Source organism: Salmo trutta, unplaced genomic scaffold (assembly GCF_901001165.1).
Source record: "Salmo trutta unplaced genomic scaffold, fSalTru1.1, whole genome shotgun sequence".
In the NCBI taxonomy this organism is placed as follows: Eukaryota; Metazoa; Chordata; class Actinopteri; order Salmoniformes; family Salmonidae; genus Salmo; species Salmo trutta.
The window spans coordinates 4,964-28,868 of NW_021823008.1; the positions used below are offsets into that span (position 1 = coordinate 4,964).

The 23,905-nt window shown below is 42.4% G+C and overlaps 1 protein-coding gene across 1 annotated transcript; it reads left to right on the forward strand.

The window, feature by feature from the left end:
* The first annotated feature begins 294 nt into the window (after window positions 1-294).
* LOC115188040 (mdm2-binding protein-like) lies at window positions 295-19,418 on the forward strand. Its single transcript, XM_029747075.1, has 10 exons — window positions 295-512; window positions 1,768-1,983; window positions 3,632-3,722; window positions 3,893-4,060; window positions 7,834-7,929; window positions 11,721-11,984; window positions 15,155-15,428; window positions 16,541-16,654; window positions 18,229-18,294; window positions 18,997-19,418. Exons 2-10 carry the CDS (start codon window positions 1,857-1,859, stop codon window positions 19,030-19,032), a joined length of 1,236 nt encoding a protein of 411 aa, XP_029602935.1. The 5' UTR covers window positions 295-512; window positions 1,768-1,856; the 3' UTR covers window positions 19,033-19,418.
* Window positions 19,419-23,905: the final 4,487 nt, after the last annotated feature.

Here is a 23,905-nt window from a genome sequence, read left to right on the forward strand (position 1 = left end):
TTATGTTGTTGCAGGTGTGTGGAAATAATGTGATTACTTCAGATGAAAGAGAAACCGGAACACTGCTCTTACTAATGTCACTTATTCTATTCAGCCTTATTAAACTCTGCCCATGCAAAACCTGCTGATTTAGAAGGTCCTGTGTAGATTGTATTTTCAACCAGCAACTATCAGGAAATAACACTGATCACGTCACACTTTTTTACAGTGTTCCTTTCATCAGCTGTTGTACAATATAATACAAAACACAGTAAAAACAGAATTTTGACTGCAGTGGGCCTTTAATAAAATAAGTAGTACCAGCGAGAGCAGTGGGCAGGTTTCTCTTTTCTCTGATGTTATTGAGAAGGGTTCAGCCAATTGATTGATAAAGCAGTCCACTTGGTCTCTTCCCCCAGGTTCCACCACGACAGACTGGCTGCGCTCCCTGCCCTGTCTCCATGGAGACCAACTGCTACAGAGGGAGAGGAAGTTGGCCGAGGTGCAGACCCTGGTCCTAAAGGAGTGCCTGAGTAAGTACAACATCAGATTTTATTCATCCTTTATTTAGCCAGGTAAGTCTCGTTGAGATAAAAAATAAAAATAAAAAAAGATTTTTCAAGCGATATCATGTCTGACGCAGAATATATATTAAAATGTCTGTACTCAGCACACTCTTTCCATTTGCAGTGTACTTATTGCTTCCAAATAGAGCCTAGTTAATGTATTGTTTTATTATTGCAGTTTATTTAACCAGGTAATTTATTGAGGACATTCTATTTGACAAAAAAAACATATCTAGCATAGTTTAATAAAGCAAGTCAGTCTGTATCGTAGCCAGACAGGTAGGTGGTTCCTCCAGTATTAAAGTCAGTCTGTGTAGCAGCCAGACAGGTAGGTGGTTCCTCCAGTATAAAGTCAGTCTGTATCGTAGCCAGACAGGTAAGTGGTTCCTCCAGTATTAAAGTCAGTCTGTATCGTAGCCAGACAGGTAGGTGGTTCCTCCAGTATTAAAGTCAGTCTGTATCGTAGCCAGACAGGTAAGTGGTTCCTCCAGTATTAAAAGTCAGTCTGTATCGTAGCCAGACAGGTATGTGGTCCTCAGTATTAAAAGTCAGTCTGTATCGTAGCCAGACAGGTATGTGGTTCCTCCAGTATTAAAGGTCAGTCTGTGTCGTAGCCAGACAGGTAAGTGGTTCCTCCAGTATTAAAGTCAGTCTGTGTCGTAGCCAGACACGGTAAGTGGTTCCTCCAGTAATTAAAGTCCAGTCTGTATCGTAGCCAGACAGGTCAGGTCGTTCCTCCAGTATTAAAGTCAGTCTGTATCGTAGCCAGACAGGTATGTGGTTCCTCCGTATTAAAGTCAGTCTGTATCGTAGCCAGACAGGTAGGTGGTTCCTCCGTATTAAAGTCAGTCTGTATTGTAGCCAGACAGGTAGGTGGTTCCTCCAGTATAAAGTCAGTCTGTATTGTAGCCAGACAGGTAAGTGGTACCTCCAGTATTAAAGTCAGTCTGTATCGTAGCCAGACAGGTAGGTGGTTCCTCCAGTATTAAAGTCAGTCTGTATCGTAGCCAGACAGGTAGGTGGTTCCTCCAGTATTAAAGTCAGTCTGTATCGTAGCCAGACAGGTAAGTGGTTCCTCCAGTATTAAAGTCAGTCTATCGTAGCCAGATAGGTAAACATTAAGCAGCCTCACGCAACAGAAACATGAGGCTCCAGCCCTGTGGGCCACCCTGGCTCGGACAAGGCTACTTACTGACTACTCTCGTTATTCCATATTGACTAGGACGTAGAGAAGAGGCAGAGAAGCCAGCTTCAATACCAGTCAATGACCTGAAGATCCTGCTCAGCCTGGCCAGAGAACAGTACCTCAAGATGCATGACTCTACCCTGCCTAAAGCCTCTACCCTGCCTAAAGCCTCTACCCTGCCTAAAGACTCCAGTCTGCCCAGAGTTGAACCCTGTGGAGCAGAGGAGGTGAACCTCACTATGAAGACTACAGGTATTCTGCTGTTCCAGTCCCTCCTTACTCCCAGTAACACAGCTCAGTAATATGTACAGTGCATTCAGAAAGTAGTCAGACCACTTGACCTTTCCCCCATTTTGTTATGTTACAGCCTTATTCTAAAATGGATTAAATTGTTTTAATCTACACACAATACCTCATAATGACAAGGCAAAAACTAGTTTTTAGAAATGTTTGCAAATGTATAAAAAATATAATAACGGAAATGTCACGTTTACGTAAGCATTCAGACCCTTAACTCAGAACTTTGTTGAAGCACCTTTGACAGTGATTATAACCTTGAGTCTTCTTGGGTATGACGCTACAAGCTTGGCACACCTGTATTTGGGGAGTTTCTCCCATTCTTCTCTGCAGATCCTCTCAAGCTCTGTCAGGTTGGATGGGGAGTGTCGCTGTACAGCTATTTTCTGGTCTCTCCAGAGATGTTAGTTCAGGTTCTAGTCCGGGCTCTAGCTGGGCCACTCAAGGACATTCAGAGACTTATCCCGAAGCCACTCCTGCGTTGTCTTGGGCTGTGTGCTTAGGGTCGTTGTCCTGTTGGAAGGTGAACCTTTGCCCCAGTCTGAGGTGCTGAGCGCTCTGGAGCATATTTTCATCATGAATCTCTCTGTACTTTGCTCTGTTCATCTTTCCCTCGATTCTGACTTGTCTTCCAGTCCCTGTCTCTGAAAAACATCCCCACAGCATGATGCGGCCACCACCATGCTTCACCGTAGGGATGGTGCCAGGTTTCCTCCAGATGTGAGGTTTGGCATTCAGGCCAAAGAGTTCAATCTTGGTTTCATCAGACCAGAGAATCTTGTTTCTCACTGTCTGAGAGTCCTTTAGGTGCCTTTTGGCCACACTATTATAAAGGCTTGATTGGTGGAGTGCTGCAGAGATAGTTGTCCTTCTGAAAGGTTCTCCCATCTCCACAGAGAAACTCTGGAGCTCTGTCGGAGTGACCATTGGGTTCTTGGTCACCTCCCTGACCAAGGCCCTTGTTCATTTTGGCCGGGCGGCCAGCTCTAGGAAGAGTCTTGGTGGTTCCGAACTTCTTCCATTTAAGAATGATGGAGGCCATGGTGTTCTTGGGGACCTTCAATGCTGCAGAAATGTTTTGGTACCCTTCCCCAGATCTGTGCCTCGACACAATCCTGTCTCGGAGCTGTCCGTACAATTCCTTTGGCATGGTTTTGGTTTTTGCTCTAACATGCACTGTCAACTGTGGGGCCTTATATAGACAGGTGTGTGCCTTTCCAAATCATGTCCAATCAATTGAATTTACCACAGGTGGACTCCAATCAAGTTGTAGAAACATCTCAAGGATGATCAATGGAAACAGGAAGCACCTGAGCTCAATTTCGAAGTCTCATAGCAAAGGGTCTGAATACTTATGTAAATAGGTTATTTCTGTTTTTTATACATTTGAAAAAAAATCTTAACTTGTTTTCGCTTTGTCATTATTGGGTATCGATTTAAAAAAAAATCTATTTTAGAATAAGGCTGTAACGTAACAAAATATGGAAAAAGTCAAGGGGTCTGAATACATTCTGAAGGCACTGTATTTGCCATCTCTAAAACTGACTCCTACAAGAAACCTTGACTGAAAAAACAAAATTACTATTTTCCCATTCCAATGTAGAGTTCATTAAACACTCCCAACATGCTGACTGGCCAGAGAGAAGTGTTCTGCAGAACTATGAGCACCTCCAGAGGACTCGTCAGAAGCTGAGGTAAACTTGAATCATGGTCTTCACATCGGTACATACATCTCTCTTCCAACAACGATAAGCAAGCAAGGTGGCTTATGGGAATAGAGAGACCGACAGTATCTTTGGTTCCTGACACGTGACTAATTTAACCATATCATCTTTGGTTTCCTCCTGCCTGTCTCCGTTCCCAGGTTTGGTCTGCTGTCTGGCGGCTCGTCTGACTGTCTGCTGGGGCCTAAGGACATCCAGGGTCAGAGAACCACCCCAGCCTTGCTGGATGCCAAAGAGCTGCTTAGACACTTCACACCTGACGGCCTGCCCACCGGAGATCTGCAGCCTCTATTAGTCCAGAGACTAGGGTAACTCTGTTAGCCCGGAGACTAGGGTAACTCTGTTAGTCCGGAGACTAGGGTAACTCTGTTAGCCCGGAGACTAGGGTAACTCTGTTAGCCCGGAGACTAGGGTAACTCTGTTAGTCCGGAGACTAGGGTAACTCTGTTAGTCCAGAGACTAGGGTAACTCTGTTAGACCGGAGACTAGGGTAACTCTGTTAGCCCCCGGAGACTAGGGTAACTCTGTTAGCCCGGAGACTAGGGTAACTCTGTTAGTCCGGAGACTAGGGTAACTCTGTTAGCCCGGAGACTAGGGTAACTCTGTTAGCCCGGAGACTAGGGTAACTCTGTTAGCCCCCGGAGACTAGGGTAACTCTGTTAGCCCCCGGAGACTAGGGTAACTCTGTTAGCCCCCGGAGACTAGGGTAACTCTGTTAGCCCGGAGACTAGGGTAACTCTGTTAGTCCGGAGACTAGGGTAACTCTGTTAGCCCGGAGACTAGGGTAACTCTGTTAGTCCGGAGACTAGGGTAACTCTGTTAGCCCGGAGACTAGGGTAACTCTGTTAGTCCGGAGACTAGGGTAACTCTGTTAGCCCCCGGAGACTAGGGTAACTCTGTTAGCCCGGAGACTAGGGTAACTCAGTTAGCCCGGAGACTAGGGTAACACTGTTAGTCCGGAGACTAGGGTAACTCTGTTAGCCCGGAGACTAGGGTAACTCTGTTAGACCGGAGACTAGGGTAACTCTGTTAGTCCGGAGACTAGGGTAACTCTGTTAGCCCGGAGACTAGGGTAACTCTGTTAGTCCGGAGACTAGGGTAACTCTGTTAGTCCGGAGACTAGGGTAACTCTGTTAGCCCGGAGACTAGGGTAACTCTGTTAGCCCGGAGACTAGGGTAACTCTGTTAGTCCGGAGACTAGGGTAACTCTGTTAGTCCGGAGACTAGGGTAACTCTGTTAGCCCGGAGACTAGGGTAACTCTATATTCCTACAAGCTTCTCTGTAATATATAACGTTTTAATAGTAATGGAAAAGAATAACATGAAAAGGAACATGGTTGGATTGGATGTATATACTGTTTTTCCACCAACAACTTTAAATTGCATCATCAAATCATTGCACCTCATCCACTACCGGTTCACCCACAATTCAGATACTTTAGAGAGTTGTTCAATTCAGATACTGTTCAATTCAGTTACTGTTCAGATACTGTTCAGTTCAGATACTTTAGAGAGTTGTTCAATTCAGATACTGTTCAATTCAGATACTTTAGAGAGTTGTTCAATTCAGATACTGTTCAGTTCAGATACTTTAGAGAGTTGTTCAATTCAGATACTGTTCAATTCAGATACTTTAGAGAGTTGTTCAATTCAGATACTGTTCAGTTCAGATACTTTAGAGAGTTGTTCAATTCAGATACTGTTCAATTCAGATACTGTTCAATTCAGATACTTTAGAGAGTTGTTCAATTCAGATACTGTTCAATTCAGATACTGTTCAATTCAGATACTGTTCAGTTCAGATACTTTAGAGAGTTGTTCAATTCAGATACTGTTCAATTCAGTTACTGTTCAGATACTGTTCAGTTCAGATACTTTAGAGAGTTGTTCAATTCAGATACTGTTCAATTCAGATACTGTTCAATTCAGATACTTTAGAGAGTTGTTCAATTCAGATACTGTTCAGATACTTTAGGGAGTTGTTCAAAGGCATTGTGGTTTGACTCATTCTGTCTCTACTACAGAAAGTTGTCTAACGTATTTAGATGTGTTCTACTTTATGTACAACAGCCTCTCTGGTCAATTTATATGTGTCTGAGTGCTCCAAAGTAGTTAACACTAACCGGGAGGAAGAGCAGCTCTGTCTTGTCGAGGTTGAGCTTGAGGTGGTGGGTCGACATCCAAGCTGAGATATCTGCCGGGCACGCAGAGATGGGTTTCAGGAGGAGGGAAGGAGAAAAGTAGTTGAGTGTCATCGTCATAGCAGTGATAGGAGAGACCATGTGAAGATATTACGGAGCCGTGTGACTTGGTGTATAGAGAGAAGAGGGCCTAGAACCGAGCCTGGGGGACACCAGTAGTGAGAGTACGCATCATATCGAAGTAAACTTGGAGTCACGCGACGATATGGTGTGTTGTCCTCCCACTACGACTTGGGGAAACCATGCAGTTTGTTAGGCTACAGATTAAATAAATGATGATGAACTTCACAGGAGTGGTTAAAGTGCACGGTGATGACACGGATAGAACAACGAGTCATATTTCACTGGATGTAGAAATCTGAAGCATCTGGTTGGCATTTCCGCTCACTACCAAATATGGTGATGCGAGGAAGCCCAGTGGCCGGCGGTGGGGAAAGATGGATTTTGGCCGATATTCTGCAAATTTTCCTCATCAATGAAACATTTGATCTCAATACAGTTTTCTGTTTACAAAACTAGAATCTGTTATGAACAGAGTGGACTATGTTTTGTAGACTTTGCCCTTTGCTAAATATATATTTTTTGCATTGTTTAGAAGGAGTGCAAGGGGGAATTGACTTATTGCACACGCGTACTTTACAAGTAGGCGTTCCCTAACGGAAATATGCAAATACATGCTAGAACACACCAATGGGCTCTCGCTAGCTCATCCTTTACTCTGCCCACTTCCTTGCTTGTTCTGCCCACTATGATTAATTTGCTCCCATTGGAAACGACAGGCTGTGGTCTATCTTGGGTTAGTTATACAAATCTTTGGTGATGAGCTTGATGCTCCTTTCCAATAAATATCTATGGTCTTATTCTTGTGACGTGATGATCGATGCTTGACTGCCGATTTGACAAATATAAATATTCTCGCTGTTATCCATAATGATCTCATCATGTAGACTAGCCTACCCACACAGCTGTTAGCTGGAGCGTACATACTAAGACCAGAATAAGCACATTTGCTGTTTAAAACAGTTTTTGTGACAGAAACTGATCAGTAGAGTTGGAAATACGATGGAAACACATTGAACTTTAGATTTTTATTCGGTACATGAAAACTTAAACAAAGAAGTACATTTTATGTGCACTACATCATCACGTACTGATGTTTATCCGCAACAAGTCAGTTTGGTGGAAACATTATCACTGGTGGGAAAGTGCTTATATTTTCTTAATGCTGATTTTAAAATATTTACATGAAAATCTGGATGGAAACCCAACCTGCTGTGTGTAGCTCAACAAGGGGACAATCTGTCTGTGTATGAAATTAGATTTCAGGCTTCTAATATGGAGGTAGAAATGAGTCCTGGAGCTTCAGTGTGACTCTGGGAAAATCAGTTCTGTCACCGTCTGAATCTGGAATACCGTCAACATGTTGAATCATCTGTTTCTAACTTCCTCTTCCCTAGAGGAGAAACCACTCCGTTCAGCAGACAACGATTCAGTCAGGATGTTTCAGACACCATGCAGCGACGGTGATTTCATGTGGCTGTCTACTTCTGATATGCATTCCAATCAAAGGCTTTCACCTCATTGAATTCCTCTGATTTATAAAGAGCCTTTATCGGATAGTGTTCTTACAGAAAGCAGAGAAGAATATTTTTTGGTCGTAATAATTTATGTTCATTAAAAGAAACTCAATTAAGAGGCATTCTGTCAGTTCATTAGGAAGTTGTTTTACACACTTAATCAGTTTGGGTGCGGAGGACAGGAGAGTTTAGTTTCACTTCAGATCGCTGCAGTACTGTGTGTTCTTTGCTGCAGTCCTGGATTTCAATAGAAAATGTTCACAGCTCCTGTACAAAAATGTGTGTCTGTGTGTGTGTTTCCAGGGGAAATACATTCCAGATGTCTCCAGACTTGACCCCCAGGAAAGTGACCCAGATCCCCTTCAACCAAGCAGCCAGCTCCCACTACCATGGACTAGAGTAGGTATCTTTATACATACAGTAACCTACCATGGACAAGAGTAGGTATCTTTATACATACAGGAACCTACCATGGACTAGAGTAGGTATCTTTATACATACAGTAACCTACCATGGACTAGAGTAGGTATCTTTATACATACAGTAACCTACCATGGAAGATAGTAGGTATCTTTATACATACAGGAACCTACCATGGACTAGAGTAGGTATCTTTATACATACAGGAACCTACCATGGACTAGAGTAGGTATCTTTATACATACAGTAACCTACCATGGAATATAGTAGGTATCTTTATACATACAGGAACCTACCATGGACTAGAGTAGGTATCTTTATACATACAGGAACCTACCATGGACTAGAGTAGGTATCTTTATACATACAGTAACCTACCATGGACTAGAGTAGGTATCTTTATACATACAGTAACCTACCATGGAATATAGTAGGTATCTTTATACATACAGGAACCTACCATGGACTAGAGTAGGTATCTTTATACATACAGGAACCTACCATGGACTAGAGTAGGTATCTTTATACATACAGGAACCTACCATGGACTAGAGTAGGTATCTTTATACATACAGTAACCTACCATGGACTAGAGTAGGTATCTTTATACATACAGTAACCTACCATGGACTAGAGTAGGTATCTTTATACATACAGTAACCTACCATGGACTAGAGTAGGTATCTTTATACATACAGTAACCTACCATGGACTAGAGTAGGTATCTTTATACATACAGTAACCTACCATGGAATATAGTAGGTATCTTTATACATACAGGAACCTACCATGGACAAGAGTAGGTATCTTTATACATACAGTAACCTACCATGGACTAGAGTAGGTATCTTTATACATACAGGAACCTACCATGGACTAGAGTAGGTATCTTTATACATACAGTAACCTACCATGGAAGATAGTAGGTATCTTTATACATACAGGAACCTACCATGGACTAGAGTAGGTATCTTTATACATACAGGAACCTACCATGGACTAGAGTAGGTATCTTTATACATACAGTAACCTACCATGGAATATAGTAGGTATCTTTATACATACAGGAACCTACCATGGAATATAGTAGGTATCTTTATACATACAGGAACCTACCATGGACTAGAGTAGGTATCTTTATACATACAGGAACCTACCATGGACTAGAGTAGGTATCTTTATACATACAGGAACCTACCATGGACTAGAGTAGGTATCTTTATACATACAGGAACCTACCATGGACTAGAGTAGGTATCTTTATACATACAGTAACCTACCATGGAAGATAGTAGGTATCTTTATACATACAGGAACCTACCATGGACTAGAGTAGGTATCTTTATACATACAGTAACCTACCATGGACTAGAGTAGGTATCTTTATACATACAGTAACCTACCATGGAAGATAGTAGGTATCTTTATACATACAGGAACCTACCATGGACTAGAGTAGGTATCTTTATACATACAGAAATCCTACCATGGACTAGAGTAGGTATCTTTATACATACAGGAACCTACCATGGAAGATAGTAGGTATCTTTATACATACAGTAACCTACCATGGACTAGAGTAGGTATCTTTATACATACAGGAACCTACCATGGACTAGAGTAGGTATCTTTATACATACAGTAACCTACCATGGACTAGAGTAGGTATCTTTATACATACAGGAACAGGGAACAGTGGGTTAACTGCCTTGTTCAGGGGCAGAATGACAGATTTTTACCTTGTCAGCTCAGGGATTTCAATCCAGCAACCTTTCGATTACTAGTCCAACGCTTTAACCGCCGCCCCAATCTATACATAAACCTATCCATCTCTTAGGGTAGAGTACTTGTCTCTAATCACCTGAGGGCCTGACGACACAAACTAGTTCCAGGACATATACTTGTGTAGTGTAAAGAGACCGATCTAGAGTCAACTCTCTCTTTAAGAGATGTCTCCCAAACTACCTCCTGAGGCTGATACCCCGTCTGAGTGGCGATCCTTATTTTGTTAGTCTGTTTACTATGGTATTTACGGTACGCTAATAGCTGCGCCAACACATGAAGCAGGAATGTGACTTTGGACATACCACATCCACGGCTACTGTTAACAGAAACGTTGCATATCTAATTTTGAAGAGAGATGGATCTCACTAGACTTATTTTACTCATGTAAACGGTACCTAAGAGACTTGAACAAGTGGAGGCCTAGTCTCTCTCCCTCTTTATGCTAAATTATTCCTGATCTTTCAGTCTTTTGAATGTTGATGTTCCTTCTGGAAACCTCCCCCTGCTCTTTTATACCTTATTTACTACCAAGTACTAGCTTATTGACCGGTTATGGTCCAGACCTGTCTCTGTTTTGAATCAATAAGGTCTCTCTTCTCCCTGGGCAGGTCCTGTCTGGACGAGCAGGGCATCTGATGCAAATTTACTTCTGATCTTTCACAGTTTTTTGAATGTTGCTGATTTTCTTGTGAACCTCACCTATGACCTCTACCTACCTTATCTACTCCAGCAGACCCCTCTGTCTCTGTGACCCCTCTGTCTCTATGTCCTGGCTCACTGTCTGACCCCTCTGTCTCTGTGTCCTGGCTCACTGTCTGACCCCTCTGTCTCTGTGTCCTGGCTCACTGTCTGACCCCTCTGTGTCTGTGTCCTGGCTCACTGTCTGACCCCTCTGTCTCTGTGTCCTGGCTCACTGTCTGACCCCTCTGTGTCTGTGTCCTGGCTCACTGTCTGACCCCTCTGTCTCTGTGTCCTGGCTCACTGTCTGACCCCTCTGTGTCCTGGCTCACTGTCTGACCCCTCTGTCTCTGTGTCCTGGCTCACTGTCTGACCCCTCTGTCTCTGTGTCCTGGCTCACTGTCTGACCCCTTTGTCTCTGTGTCCTGGCTCACTGTCTGACCCCTCTGTCTCTGTGTCCTGGCTCACTGTCTGACCCCTCTGTCTCTGTGTCCTGGCTCACTGTCTGACCCCTCTGTCTCTGTGTCCTGGCTCACTGTCTGACCCCTCTGTCTCTGTGTCCTGGCTCACTGTCTGACCCCTCTGTCTCTGTGTCCTGGCTCACTGTCTGACCCCTCTGTCTCTGTGTCCTGGCTCACTGTCTGACCCCTCTGTCTCTGTGTCCTGGCTCACTGTCTGACCCCTCTGTCTCTGTGTCCTGGCTCACTGTCTGACCCCTCTGTCTCTGTGTCCTGCCTCACTGTCTGACCCCTCTGTCTCTGTGTCCTGGCTCACTGTCTGACCCCTCTGTCTCTGTGTCCTGGCTCACTGTCTGACCCCTCTGTCTCTGTGTCCTGGCTCACTGTCTGACCCCTCTGTCTCTGTGTCCTGGCTCACTGTCTGACCCCTCTGTCTCTGTGTCCTGGCTCACTGTCCGACCCCTCTGTCTCTGTGTCCTGGCTCACTGTATGACCCCCCCTGTCTCTGTGTCCTGGCTCACTGTCTGACCTCTGTGTCCTGGCTCACTGTCTGACCCCTCTGTCTCTGTGTCCTGGCTCACTGTCTGACCCCTCTGTCTCTGTGTCCTGGCTCACTGTCTGACCCCCTCTGTCTCTGTGTCCTGGCTCACTGTCTGACCCCCTCTGTCTCTGTGTCCTGGCTCACTGTCAGCTCTTCTTCTCCCTGGTCAAGTTCTGCCGACTCATGAGAGAGACCCATCTCGTTCTGATGCTAATTTAGTCCTGATCTCAGTTTTTATCTATGATATTGGCTGTATATCGCCCAGACTGGTCTATGTTTTAAATCACTAATTTCTTGACCCTACCCAGGTTCTGTCTGGACGAGCAGGGCCACAAGGCCTTGGACCGGGACCAGGGCTTCGTCCGGCTGCAGTCCCGTCTGATTCGCTACGAGACCCAGACCACCTGCTCCAAGGAGCCTTGTCCCGTCCCCTTCGCCTTAAGCCCCGCCCCCTCGCCGGCCGTGCTGTCTGAACCAGGAAGTGTCCCGGACGGAGAGGCCCTCCTCAACTCTGACCTGCCCAGGATCAAGAGACGATCCTGGGATACAGACACCGTCCACCCCCATAAGAGGTTAGTGAGGTTTGTATGGTCCTCTGGAGCTCAGTTGGTAGAGCATGGCTCTTGCAATGCCAGGATAGTGGGTTTGATTCCCGGGGCCACCTACACATAAAGTTATGCACACATGACTGTAAGTCGCTTTGGATAAAAGCGTCTGTTAAATGGCATATTAGAGGCATCATGTTCTATATAGGCGAAGGGTCCGTACATACAGCCTGTGGTTTCGAGCAGGTTCTAGAGGTCAAAGGTTACGTACACACAGCCTGTAGTTTAGAGCAGATGCTAGAGGTCAAAGGTTACGCACATACAGCCTGTGGTTAGAGCAGGTGCTAGAGGTCAAAGGTTACGTACATACAGCCTTTGGTTTAGAGCAGGTGCTAGAGGTCAAAGGTTACGTACATACAGCCTTTGGTTTAGAGCAGGTGCTAGAGGTCAAAGGTTACGTACATACAGCCTTTGGTTTAGAGCAGGTGCTAGAGGTCAAAGACTTTATTCAACAGGTGTTATTTTTTTACTCTGCAGACTGATTTAAGCTCCCATATTTGTTATTGAAACAACATTTCCAGCCTTAGGTTACCTAAAGTGGAACTAGGCTTGAAACCTTGTAACAATAAACTTCATAGGGGAATAGATTGCAATGTGATAGTCTTCCACTACTAGGTTGTATTGGCCACCCACTATCTCTACTCCTTACATTTCATCTTGGGATGTTTGCAGTCTCAGTATATTTGATCATCAAATCCCAGATTTTACACACAGATATTCCACTCACTACCAAATATGGTGATGAGAGGAAGCCCAGTGGCCGGTGGTGGGGAAAGATGGCCTACATTCTGTTTCATTTTTTTCATCTATTAAACATTTAATCTCAATACAGTTTTCTGTTCCCAAAACTAGAATCTGTTATGAACAGAGTGGACTAAGTTTAGTTGACTTTACCCTTTGATAAAGTTTTTTAAAATTGCATTGTTTAGAAGGAGTGCAAAGGCAAATTTAGTTATTGCACACATGCACTCCACAAAGTAGGCGTTCCCTAATGGAAATGTATCTGTTCCCTTTGATCAGAAACAGCAGGATTTCTCTGTTCCCTTTGATCAGAAACAACAGGATTTCTCTGTTCCCTTTGATCAGAAACAGCAGGATTTCTCTGTTCCCTTTGATCAGAAACAGCAGAATTTCTCTGTTCCCTTTGATCAGAAACAGCAGGATTTCTCTGTTCCCTTTGATCAGAAACAGCAGGATTTCTCTGTTCCCTTTGATCAGAAACAGCAGGATTTATCTGTTCCCTTTGATCAGAAACAGCAGGATTTATCTGTTCCCTTTGATCAGAAACAGCAGGATTTCTCTGTTCCCTTTGATCAGAAACAACAGGATTTCTCTGTTCCCTTTGATCAGAAACAGCAGGATTTCTCTGTTCCCTTTGATCAGAAACAACAGGATTTCTCTGTTCCCTTTGATCAGAAACAGCAGGATTTCTCTGTTCCCTTTGATCAGAAACAACAGGATTTCTCTGTTCCCTTTGATCAGAAACAGCAGGATTTATCTGTTCCCTTCGATCAGAAACAGAAGGATTTATCTGTTCCCTTTGATCAGAAACAGCAGGATATCTCTTCATCTTTCTAGCTCATCAGTGTTTTATCTTGGTTGTTGTTTACATGCCCCCTGGGTTAACACCAGTCATGTTCATCTATAGACTAGTTCCTAGAGAGGGGCTGTCAGATCTGAGGACGGGACACCAGGATATCATTTCTCATGTCAGCAGGAGGTTTAGCAGCTCCTCAGCCTTTTAGAGCAGCAGTAGTTAACATCAAGCTGAAATGGGTTTCGTGGAAAAGTGGACAGTGTTGGTGACTTATATGATAGTAGTAGAAAAGAAAATGCTGTTTCCGGGTTCTGAGGTATTCAGATGTGTTTGAAGTTTTTCCCCCTTGAGAACTTCACACACACACACACACACACACACACACACACCACACACACACACACACACACACACACACACACACACACACACACACACACACACACACACACACACACACACAGGGAGATAGTTCCCCTCTGCACTTACTGTTCTTTACGGACTGTTAATAGTTTATCGTGACTCTCTGCAGCACATTCCATTGCTGACTCTTATTGCATATACATACAGATGGCACCCTATTCCCTATATAGTGCACTATTTTTGACCAGGGCCTACAGGGTAGAAGTAAATAGGGAATAGGGTGCTATTTAGGATGCAGAAGCCGTATAGTCTGTGGTCAGCATATTGTCTTTCAAAGTAGAACTGAATGTTAATTATTCACACATTGATACCCTTTATATGTTGTTTTATGTGAGATCTAAATCTGCTGAGGAGGGTTTTATTACTCAGGTGATGTGACCAGCAGATATAACTGATGGTTTTATTACTCAGGTGATGTGACCAGCAGATATAAATGATGGTTTTATTACTCAGGTGATGTGACCTGCAGTTATAAATGATGGTTTTATTACTCAGGTGATGTGACCAGCAGATATAAATGATGGTTTTATTACTCAGGTGATGTGACCAGCAGATATAACTGATGGTTTTATTACTCAGGTGATGTGACCAGCAGATATAAATGATGGTTTTATTACTCAGGTGATGTGACCAGCAGATATAAATGATGGTTTTATTACTCAGGTGATGTGACCAGCAGATATAAATGATGGTTTTATTACTCAGGTGATGTGACCTGCAGATATAAATGAGGGTTTTATTACTCAGGTGATGTGACCAGCAGATATAAATGATGGTTTTATTACTCAGGTGATGTGACCAGCAGATATAACTGATAGTTTTAAAACTAATAAAACTGGAATCGATGTTTCCACAGTGGATATCAAGCGATATAACCTAGTAGGCTTAATGATGTAATATGATGCCAGCAGCAACAGGTTGATGACCCTCTACATTACTTCCCAGATGAATATCTTTAGGAGCCCTCTTGGCTACTGTATTATTACATAGAGATGAAATATGTTGTCTGTTGCCATGGAATTGAACCTTAATTGATTATGGTGACAGCTGAGGTCATTAGTAGAGTAGATTCACAGTAGTCTTTCTGGCAGAGATAGTGACGCCATTTTGTCTAAAAGTATTCTGTGTGTGCGCGCGTGTCTGTGAGTGTTTAACTGTCTGTGTGTCTATTGTCCAGGTTGGCCAAGTCAGAGAGCAGTGAGTCCCTGGGCTCTGTGTGCAGTGGCAGCAGTGGAACTGATACCCACCCAGCTTTAAGAGGCTTGAGACCGCAGAAAACCCGGTCTCAGTCCTCCTCCTCTGTCTCAGCCCTGAGACTGGGCCCCCAGGGGTCAGAGAAGCCCCACCCTGACCCCCAAAACAGCCACAGAGCCCCCCAGGCCCAGGGACACAGGCAGGGACAGGCAGAGGACAAGGCCAGCAAGGAGTCTCGCTCCCAGAAACATGCCCGGGTAAGAGGATGGCTTATTGTACCTGTTGGGGAAATATTTCTGTTTTTGTACAGCATGTAGATATTCACATAGAGTATTTATCTCTATAGACACACACAACATCTAGATTCATAGTCTTCCATTAGGTTATGCTGTGCTATATTGCCATATTGTAGCCCTCCACTAGGTAACTAGGACATGATGACGCTGCAGCAGATCTCTAACGACAGCGGTACATTCCTTTCTGTCCTACCATTATCCACAATGTTAAGATCCGTGAGGGGCCTTCCGAGTGGCGAAGCGGTCTAAGGCACTGCATTGCAGTGTCATAGCCGGCCTTGACCCGGGAGACCCATGAGGCGGTCGCACAATTGGCCCAGCGTCGTCCGGGTTAGGGGAGGTTTTGGCTGACCGCGATATCCTTGTCCCATCGCGCTCTAGCGATTCATTGTGGCGGGCCGGGCGCCTGCAAGCTGGCATCCGGACGCCAGGTGTACGGTGTTTCCTCTGACACATTGGTGCGGCTGGCTTCCGGGTTAAGCGAGCAGTGTGTCAAGAAGCAGTGCGGCTTGGTTGGGTCGTGTTTCGGAGGACGCACGGCTCTCGACCTTCGCCTCTCCTGAGTCCGTAGGGGAGTTGCAGCGATGGGACAAGACTGTAACTACCAATTGGAGAGAAAATGGGGTAAAAGTACAAAAAATAAATTGATTTAAAAAATATCCTTGAGATAAGAGTTTCAAGGAACAAGACGTTAAGCTGTTCTGATTACTACGCAAACCCAAGCTTATCAACCACAACAAGACCAACGTGGCCCCGTGGAGAAAAATACAGGTTTATTTCGAGCAGGGATGGGCAACTGGCGAACCCCCACTTTTTTTTTTTTGTCTAAACGCTAAAACGTTTTGCTTAAAGGTGGGGGTATGGATGTGGGTACACAGACCCGCGAGCCACTGCGGCCCCCCATGATAAATTCATATTTTGGTAGCCCTCACCCCCCATCAAAGTTGCCCATCCCTGAAGTAGAGAAATGTCAGTGATTCCCATTGACACACACACATTTATTTATTTAACCTTTTATTTAACTAGGCAAGTCAGAACAGCATGCAGAGTGTTTTCTGTTGTTTCTGTTCCAGATGCTAAAAGAGGTTGTGGCGAAGACGCTGAAGCATCATGGGATCACCAGAGAACACAAGTATCTTGCCGCCTGCAGTCAAAGACTGTTTGAAATCTCCAAATTCTATCTGAAGGTTCCTCTCCTTTTTCCTTTCTTTGAATTTGACATTTAGCACCAATCGTGAGTTAACGTGAAAACTTCATCTAGAAGTCCCTTGGCCCCTCTTTGAAAAAGTTTTCAATGACAGAATGACACCTAAGACTGTAAGACAGATTGTTAGACAGATTGTTTTATATTGCCTTGTCCTACGCTTTTAACTTGCCCTGTTCAACTATGTTAAATAAGATAGATAAGCTGGCTGTCTGACCTGACTATAGCAGCTGACTGGTACATCATCACTCCAGAGACTATAGAGAGATAAGCTGACTGTCTGACCTGACTATAGCAGCTGACTGTTACATCATCACTCCAGAGACTATAGAGAGATAAGCTGACTGTCTGACCTGACTATAGCAGCTGACTGTTACATCATCACCCCAGAGACTATAGAGAGATAAGCTGACTGTTACATCATCACCCCAGAGACTATAGAGATAAGCTGACTGTCTGACCTGACTATAGCAGCTGACTGTTACATCATCACCCCAGAGACTATAGAGAGATAAGCTGACTGTTACATCATCACCCCAGAGACTATAGAGAGATAAGCTGACTGTCTGACCTGACTATAGCAGCTGACTGTTACATCATCACCCCAGAGACTATAGAGAGATAAGCTGACTGTCTGACCTGACTATAGCAGCTGACTGTTACATCATCACTCCAGAGACTATAGAGAGATAAGCTGACTGTCTGACCTGACTATAGCAGCTGACTGTTACATCATCACCCCAGAGACTATAGAGAGATAAGCTGACTGTCTGACCTGACTATAGCAGCTGACTGTTACATCATCACCCCAGAGACTATAGAGAGATAAGCTGACTGTTACATCATCACCCCAGAGACTATAGAGAGATAAGCTGACTGTCTGACCTGACTATAGCAGCTGACTGGTACATCATCACCCCAGAGACTATAGAGAGATAAGCTGACTGTCTGACCTGACTATAGCAGCTGACTGTTACATCATCACCCCAGAGACTATAGAGAGATAAGCTGGCTGTCTGACCTGACTATAGCAGCTGACTGTTACATCATCACCCCAGAGACTATAGAGAGATAAGCTGACTGTCTGACCTGACTATAGCAGCTGACTGTTACATCATCACCCCAGAGACTATAGAGAGATAAGCTGACTGTCTGACCTGACTATAGCAGCTGACTGTTACATCATCACCCCAGAGAGATAAGCTGACTGTCTGACCTGACTATAGCAGCTGACTGTTACATCATCACCCCAGAGAGATAAGCTAACTGTTACATCATCACCCCAGAGACTATAGAGAGATAAGCTGGCTGTCTGACCTGACTATAGCAGCTGACTGTTACATCATCACCCCAGAGACTAGAGAGAGATAAGCTGACTGTTACATCATCACCCCAGAGACTAGAGAGAGATAAGCTGACTGTTACATCATCACCCCAGAGACTATAGAGAGATAAGCTGGCTGTCTGACCTGACTATAGCAGCTGACTGTTACATCATCACCCCAGAGACTAGAGAGAGATAAGCTGGCGTCACAATGTATTCCTTTTCTCCAAAAGGATCTGAAAACATCCAGGGGCCTTCATGAGGAAATGATGAAAGCAGCCAGCAGCAATGCCAAGCAGGTAACCTGTCAACCATTTATTACATATTTTACCTTCCCCTTACCAAGGCATGCTTTGAATCATGTTCTTCAGAAGTCAAGGGGTATTCAATCATGTTCTTCAGGAGTCAAGGGGTATTCAATCATGTTCTTCAGAAGTCAAGGGGTATTCAATCATGTTCTTCAGAAGTCAAGGGGTATTCAATCATGTTCTTCAGGAGTCAAGGGGTATTCAATCATGTTCTTCAGAAGTCAAGGGGTATTCAATCATGTTCTTCAGAAGTCAAGGGGTATTCAATCATGTTCTTCAGAAGTCAAGGGGTATTCAATCATGTTCTTCAGAAGTCAAGGGGTATTCAATCATGTTCTTCAGAAGTCAAGGGGTATTCAATCATGTTCTTCAGAAGTCAAGGGGTATTCAATCATGTTCTTCAGAAGTCAAGGGGTATTCAATCATGTTCTTCAGAAGTCAAGGGGTATTCAATCATGTTCTTCAGAAGTCAAGGGGTATTCAATCATGTTCTTCAGAAGTCAAGGGGTATTCAATCATGTTCTTCAGAAGTCAAGGGGTATTCAATCATGTTCTTCAGAAGTCAAGGGGTATTCAATCATGTTCTTCAGAAGTCAAGGGGTATTCAGGTAGAAATAGGTCATGAAGAGTTTGTAAATTGTATGGCTTGCAGCGTTTAAACAGAGCCATATGTTTTTATTGGTTGTATTGCAGGTCATTGACTGGGTTACGGAGAAGGCCTCTAAGTGACGAGGGAAGCTGAACAATCACTAGTGGTTTTAGACCGGTTGTTATAGTCACAGCAAACTGCAACCACCACTGGGATGTATTTCACCACAGGAAACATCAGTACAGTCTGTCAGGATGTGAAAGTGTGATTAGCATGTTTATGTTTTAAGAACATCAGTGACTGTCAGTTGTCAGGCAGCCATTCATTAATGACATGGTTTATTTACTGAGTTCTCTCTCATGTTGTTTTAATAGGGAATTCCAAGAACTGGGAGGTTTGTCTTTTAGTTTATTTAACATGTGTGTATGTCTCTGTTTGTTGTAAAGCATTGGTAGAATTGTAGATATCACTATTTCTTTTAGTTGTGCCATCAATGTGATGAAATATAATAAAATGTGTGTTGTGATCTTGTGTGCACACTACGACTGTTCTGTACAACACTGTCAGTTTCTAGTGACGTAACATTAGTCTATCTAGGTTCACAGTAGGAACAAATGCAAAGCCAACAGAGAATGTCACTTTCTCTCACACATATGAACAAAACAATGCTTTCAAAATCAGAACTGTACCCCATCAGTCCTCACTATTCTATACCCCCCTCACTATTCTATACCCCCCTCAGCCCTCACTATTCTATACCCCCCTCAGCCCTCACTACTCTATACCCCCCTCAGTCCTCATTACTCTATACCCCCCTCACTATTCTATACCCCCCTCAGCCCTCACTACTCTATACCCCCCTCAGTCCTCATTACTCTTTACCCCCCTCAGTCCTCATTACACTTTACCCCCTCACTACTCTATACCCCCCTCAGTCCTCACTACTCTATACCCCCCTCAGTCCTCACTACTCTATACCCCCCTCAGCCCTCACTACTCTATACCCCCCTCAGTCCTCATTACTCTTTACCCCCCTCAGTCCTCATTACACTTTACCCCCTCACTACTCTATACCCCCCTCAGTCCTCACTACTCTATACCCCCCTCAGTCCTCATTACTCTATACCCCCCTCACTATTCTATACCCCCCTCAGTCCTCACTACTCTATACCCCCCTCACTATTCTATACCCCTCTCAGCCCTCACTACTCTGTACCCCCCTCAGTCCTCATTACTCTATACCCCCCTCACTATTCTATACCCCCCTCAGTCCTCACTACTCTATACCCCCCTCACTACTCTATACCCCCCTCACTACTCTATACCCCCCTCAGTCCTCACTACTCTATACCCCCCTCAGTCCTCTCTACTCTATACCCCCCTCAGTCCTCACTACTCTATACCCCCCTCAGTCCTCACTACTCTATACCCCCCTCAGTCCTCACTACTCTATACCCCCCTCAGTCCTCACTACTCTATACCCCCCTCAGTCCTCTCTTCTCTATACCCCCCTCAGTCCTCACTACTCTATACCACCCCCCTCAGTCCTCACTACTCTATACCACCCCCCTTAGTCCTCACTACTCTATACCCCCCTAAGTCCTCCCCCCTGGCCAAGAGCATGAAAGGGATGATGGGAACTGAACTGGGGGTTGAGCCTCTGGTTAGCAACCTTGGGACCTGATAGATTCTGAGGGGGCTTTGTTTTGTCCTCTGGCCTGGGTGCTTCTGTTCCTGCTCTACTGCTAAACAACAGACAGGCGTCCAGGCTAACAATGCTCCCCTATAGGTGCTCCACACCACCTATTGTGTTTGGTCTCATGATTCATCCCACTCCAGGCCACCCAATTAGACTAAGGTAAGGGTTGGACTTAAACAATTATTTTGGGATAACTACCAAGCATTCTATTTGTCATGGTATAAATATAGCATCTTCAATATTCAGCTCCCTCTTGGTTAGGTCCTTATTGTAAAAGAGAACCTGTTCTCAATGACTTAAGGCAAAAAAGGATATAAGTAAATATTAGTACAGAATGACTGAGTTCGGTCTAGGTCTGTCCTCATTAGTGATATTCAAAACCTGCTCCGTCTGTTAAGTCCTACTGAACAGAAGCAGGACCAACCACCCTCAGTCATGATAGTGGAGAGTTGACTTATTAAACGAATTAGTGGAGGTGAAATCAGATCAGTGATTTGGACTCATGTAATAAAACAAGCAAGGAGAGTGAGCTTGTCCTAACCTTAACCCTAAACCTAACCCTTAAGCTTAACATAGCATTTTAACAAATTCAGGACATAACACAAGTCCTGACTTTTCTAAATTGTTCTTGTTTTTCTATCTTATCAGGACATTGTGGTGACTTGTCAGGACAGTGTGGTGACTTGTCAGGACAGTGTGGTGACTTGTCAGGACAGTGTGGTGACTTGTCAGGACAGTGTGGTCCTGATAAGGTAGGAAAACATTTACACACACATTTTGTTCTTCTGTCCTCGTGGGGACCTACAATTGATTTCCATACAAAATCCTACTTCCCCCTAATTTTAAACCTATCCCTAATTCTAAACCTAACCCTAATTCTAAACCTAACCCTAATTCTAAACCTAACCCTAAACCTAACCCTAATCCTAGACCTAATTCTAAACCTAAGTCCTCAGTTTAGAATAGCCTTTGTCCTCATGCGGATGTGGGAAATGTCCCCATGAGGGACAATTTTCCCTGTTTTACTATCCTTGTGGGGACCTAAAATCCCCAAAAGTCCCCAGAAGAATCAACCCCCCCCACACACACACACTCACCGTATTCCTAGAAACGGGCAGGCCGCTGGGAGACGGAGCCCTCAGCACACAACAAAGGACACACTAATTGCTGATTTCATTTGGAAAGTCTCCAGCAGTTCTCTGATTTCTAGAAGTTGACATTCAGAAAGTCTATCTTTTGTGTTTGATTAGATGGGCTGAATGATGGCTTGAAGCTGTGGACAGTGGCTCTGAACAGCTCTGATGCTGAACAACAGGTTGTGTGTGAGTGGCTTGGATGCCTGCTCCTTACTCAGTGGCATGTAAACCCCAATTAGGAGCTGTGTTGTGCTGCTTTGGTCAATTCTCTGCTGAGCTATTCTATTCTAGTGTCTTATATTATAGTGTATTATATTATAGTCATTATATTAGAGGCATATATTATAGTCTGTTCTATTATACTCTAGTATATTCTACTCTATATTATAGTCACATTATAATATAGTCATATTATATTAGTCTTCTATTATATTATAGTCATTATATTAGAGGCATATATTATAGTCTGTTCTATTATACTCTAGTATATTCTACTCTATATTATAGTCATATTATAATGTAGTCATATTATATTAGTCTTCTATTATATTGTAGTCATTATAATACAGTCTTCTATTATATTCTATTATATTCTATTATAGTCATATTATATTAGTCATATATTATAGTCATTATAATATAGTCTTCTAGTCTATTATAGTCTATTATAGTCTATATTATACTCATTATATTAGTCTTCTATTCTACTCTGTTCCATTATATTTTAGTATATTCTATTATAGTCTATTCTACTCTATTATAGTCTATTCTACTCTATTATAGTCTATTCTACTCTATTATATTATAGTCTATTCTACTCTATTATAGTCTATTCTACTCTATTATAGTCTATTCTACTCTATTATATTATAGTCTATTCTACTCTATTATAGTCTATTCTACTCTATTATAGTCTATTCTACTCTATTATAGTCTATTCTACTCTATTATAGTCTATTCTACTCTATTATAGTCTATTCTACTCTATTATAGTCTATTCTACTCTATTATAGTCTATTATATTATAGTCTATTCTACTCTATTATAGTCTATTATATTATAGTCTATTCTACTCTATTATAGTCTATTCTACTCTATTATAGTCTATTCTACTCTATTATAGTCTATTATATTATAGTCTATTCTACTCTATTATAGTCTATTCTACTCTATTATAGTCTATTATATTATAGTCTATTCTACTCTATTATAGTCTATTCTACTCTATTATAGTCTATTATATTATAGTCTATTCTACTCTATTATAGTCTATTATAGTCTATCTACTATTATAGTCTATTCTACTCTATTATAGTCTATTCTACTCTATTATAGTCTATTCTACTCTATTATAGTCTATTCTACTCTATTATAGTCTATTATATTATAGTCTATTCTACTCTATTATAGTCTATTCTACTCTATTATAGTCTATTATATTATAGTCTATTCTACTCTATTATAGTCTATTATATTATGGTCTATTCTACTCTATTATAGTCTATTCTACTCTATTCTACTCTATTATATTATAGTCTATTCTACTCTATTATATTATAGTCTATTCTACTCTATTATAGTCTATTATATTATAGTCTATTCTACTCTATTATAGTCTATTATATTATAGTCTATTCTACTCTATTATATTATAGTCTATTACATTATACTCTATTCTACTCTATTATATTATAGTCTATTCTACTCTATTCTACTCTATTATATTATAGTCTATTCTACTCTATTATATTATAGTCTATTCTACTCTATTATATTATAGTCTATTCTACTCTATTATAGTCTATTCTACTCTATTATAGTCTATTATATTATAGTCTATTCTACTCTATTATAGTCTATTCTACTCTATTATAGTCTATTATATTATAGTCTATTCTACTCTATTATAGTCTATTATATTATAGTCTATTATATTATAGTCTATTCTACTCTATTATAGTCTATTCTACTCTATTATAGTCTATTATATTATAGTCTATTCTACTCTATTATAGTCTATTATACTCTATTATAGTCTATTCTACTCTATTATATTATAGTCTTCTACTCTATTATATTATAGACTATTCTACTCTATTATAGTCTATTATATTATAGTCTATTCTACTCTATTATAGTCTATTATATTATAGTCTATTCTACTCTATTATATTATAG

Coding starts and splice junctions, on each gene's coding strand:
- LOC115188040 (XM_029747075.1), top strand. CDS start 1,857: ATGCATGACTCTACCCTGCCTAAAGCCTCTACCCTGCCTAAAGCCTCT. Junction 4,061..7,833: donor CTATTAGTCCAGAGACTAGG/GTAACTCTGTTA, acceptor GTGTGTTTCCAG/GGGAAATACATTCCAGATGT. Junction 7,930..11,720: donor TCCCACTACCATGGACTAGA/GTAGGTATCTTT, acceptor GACCCTACCCAG/GTTCTGTCTGGACGAGCAGG.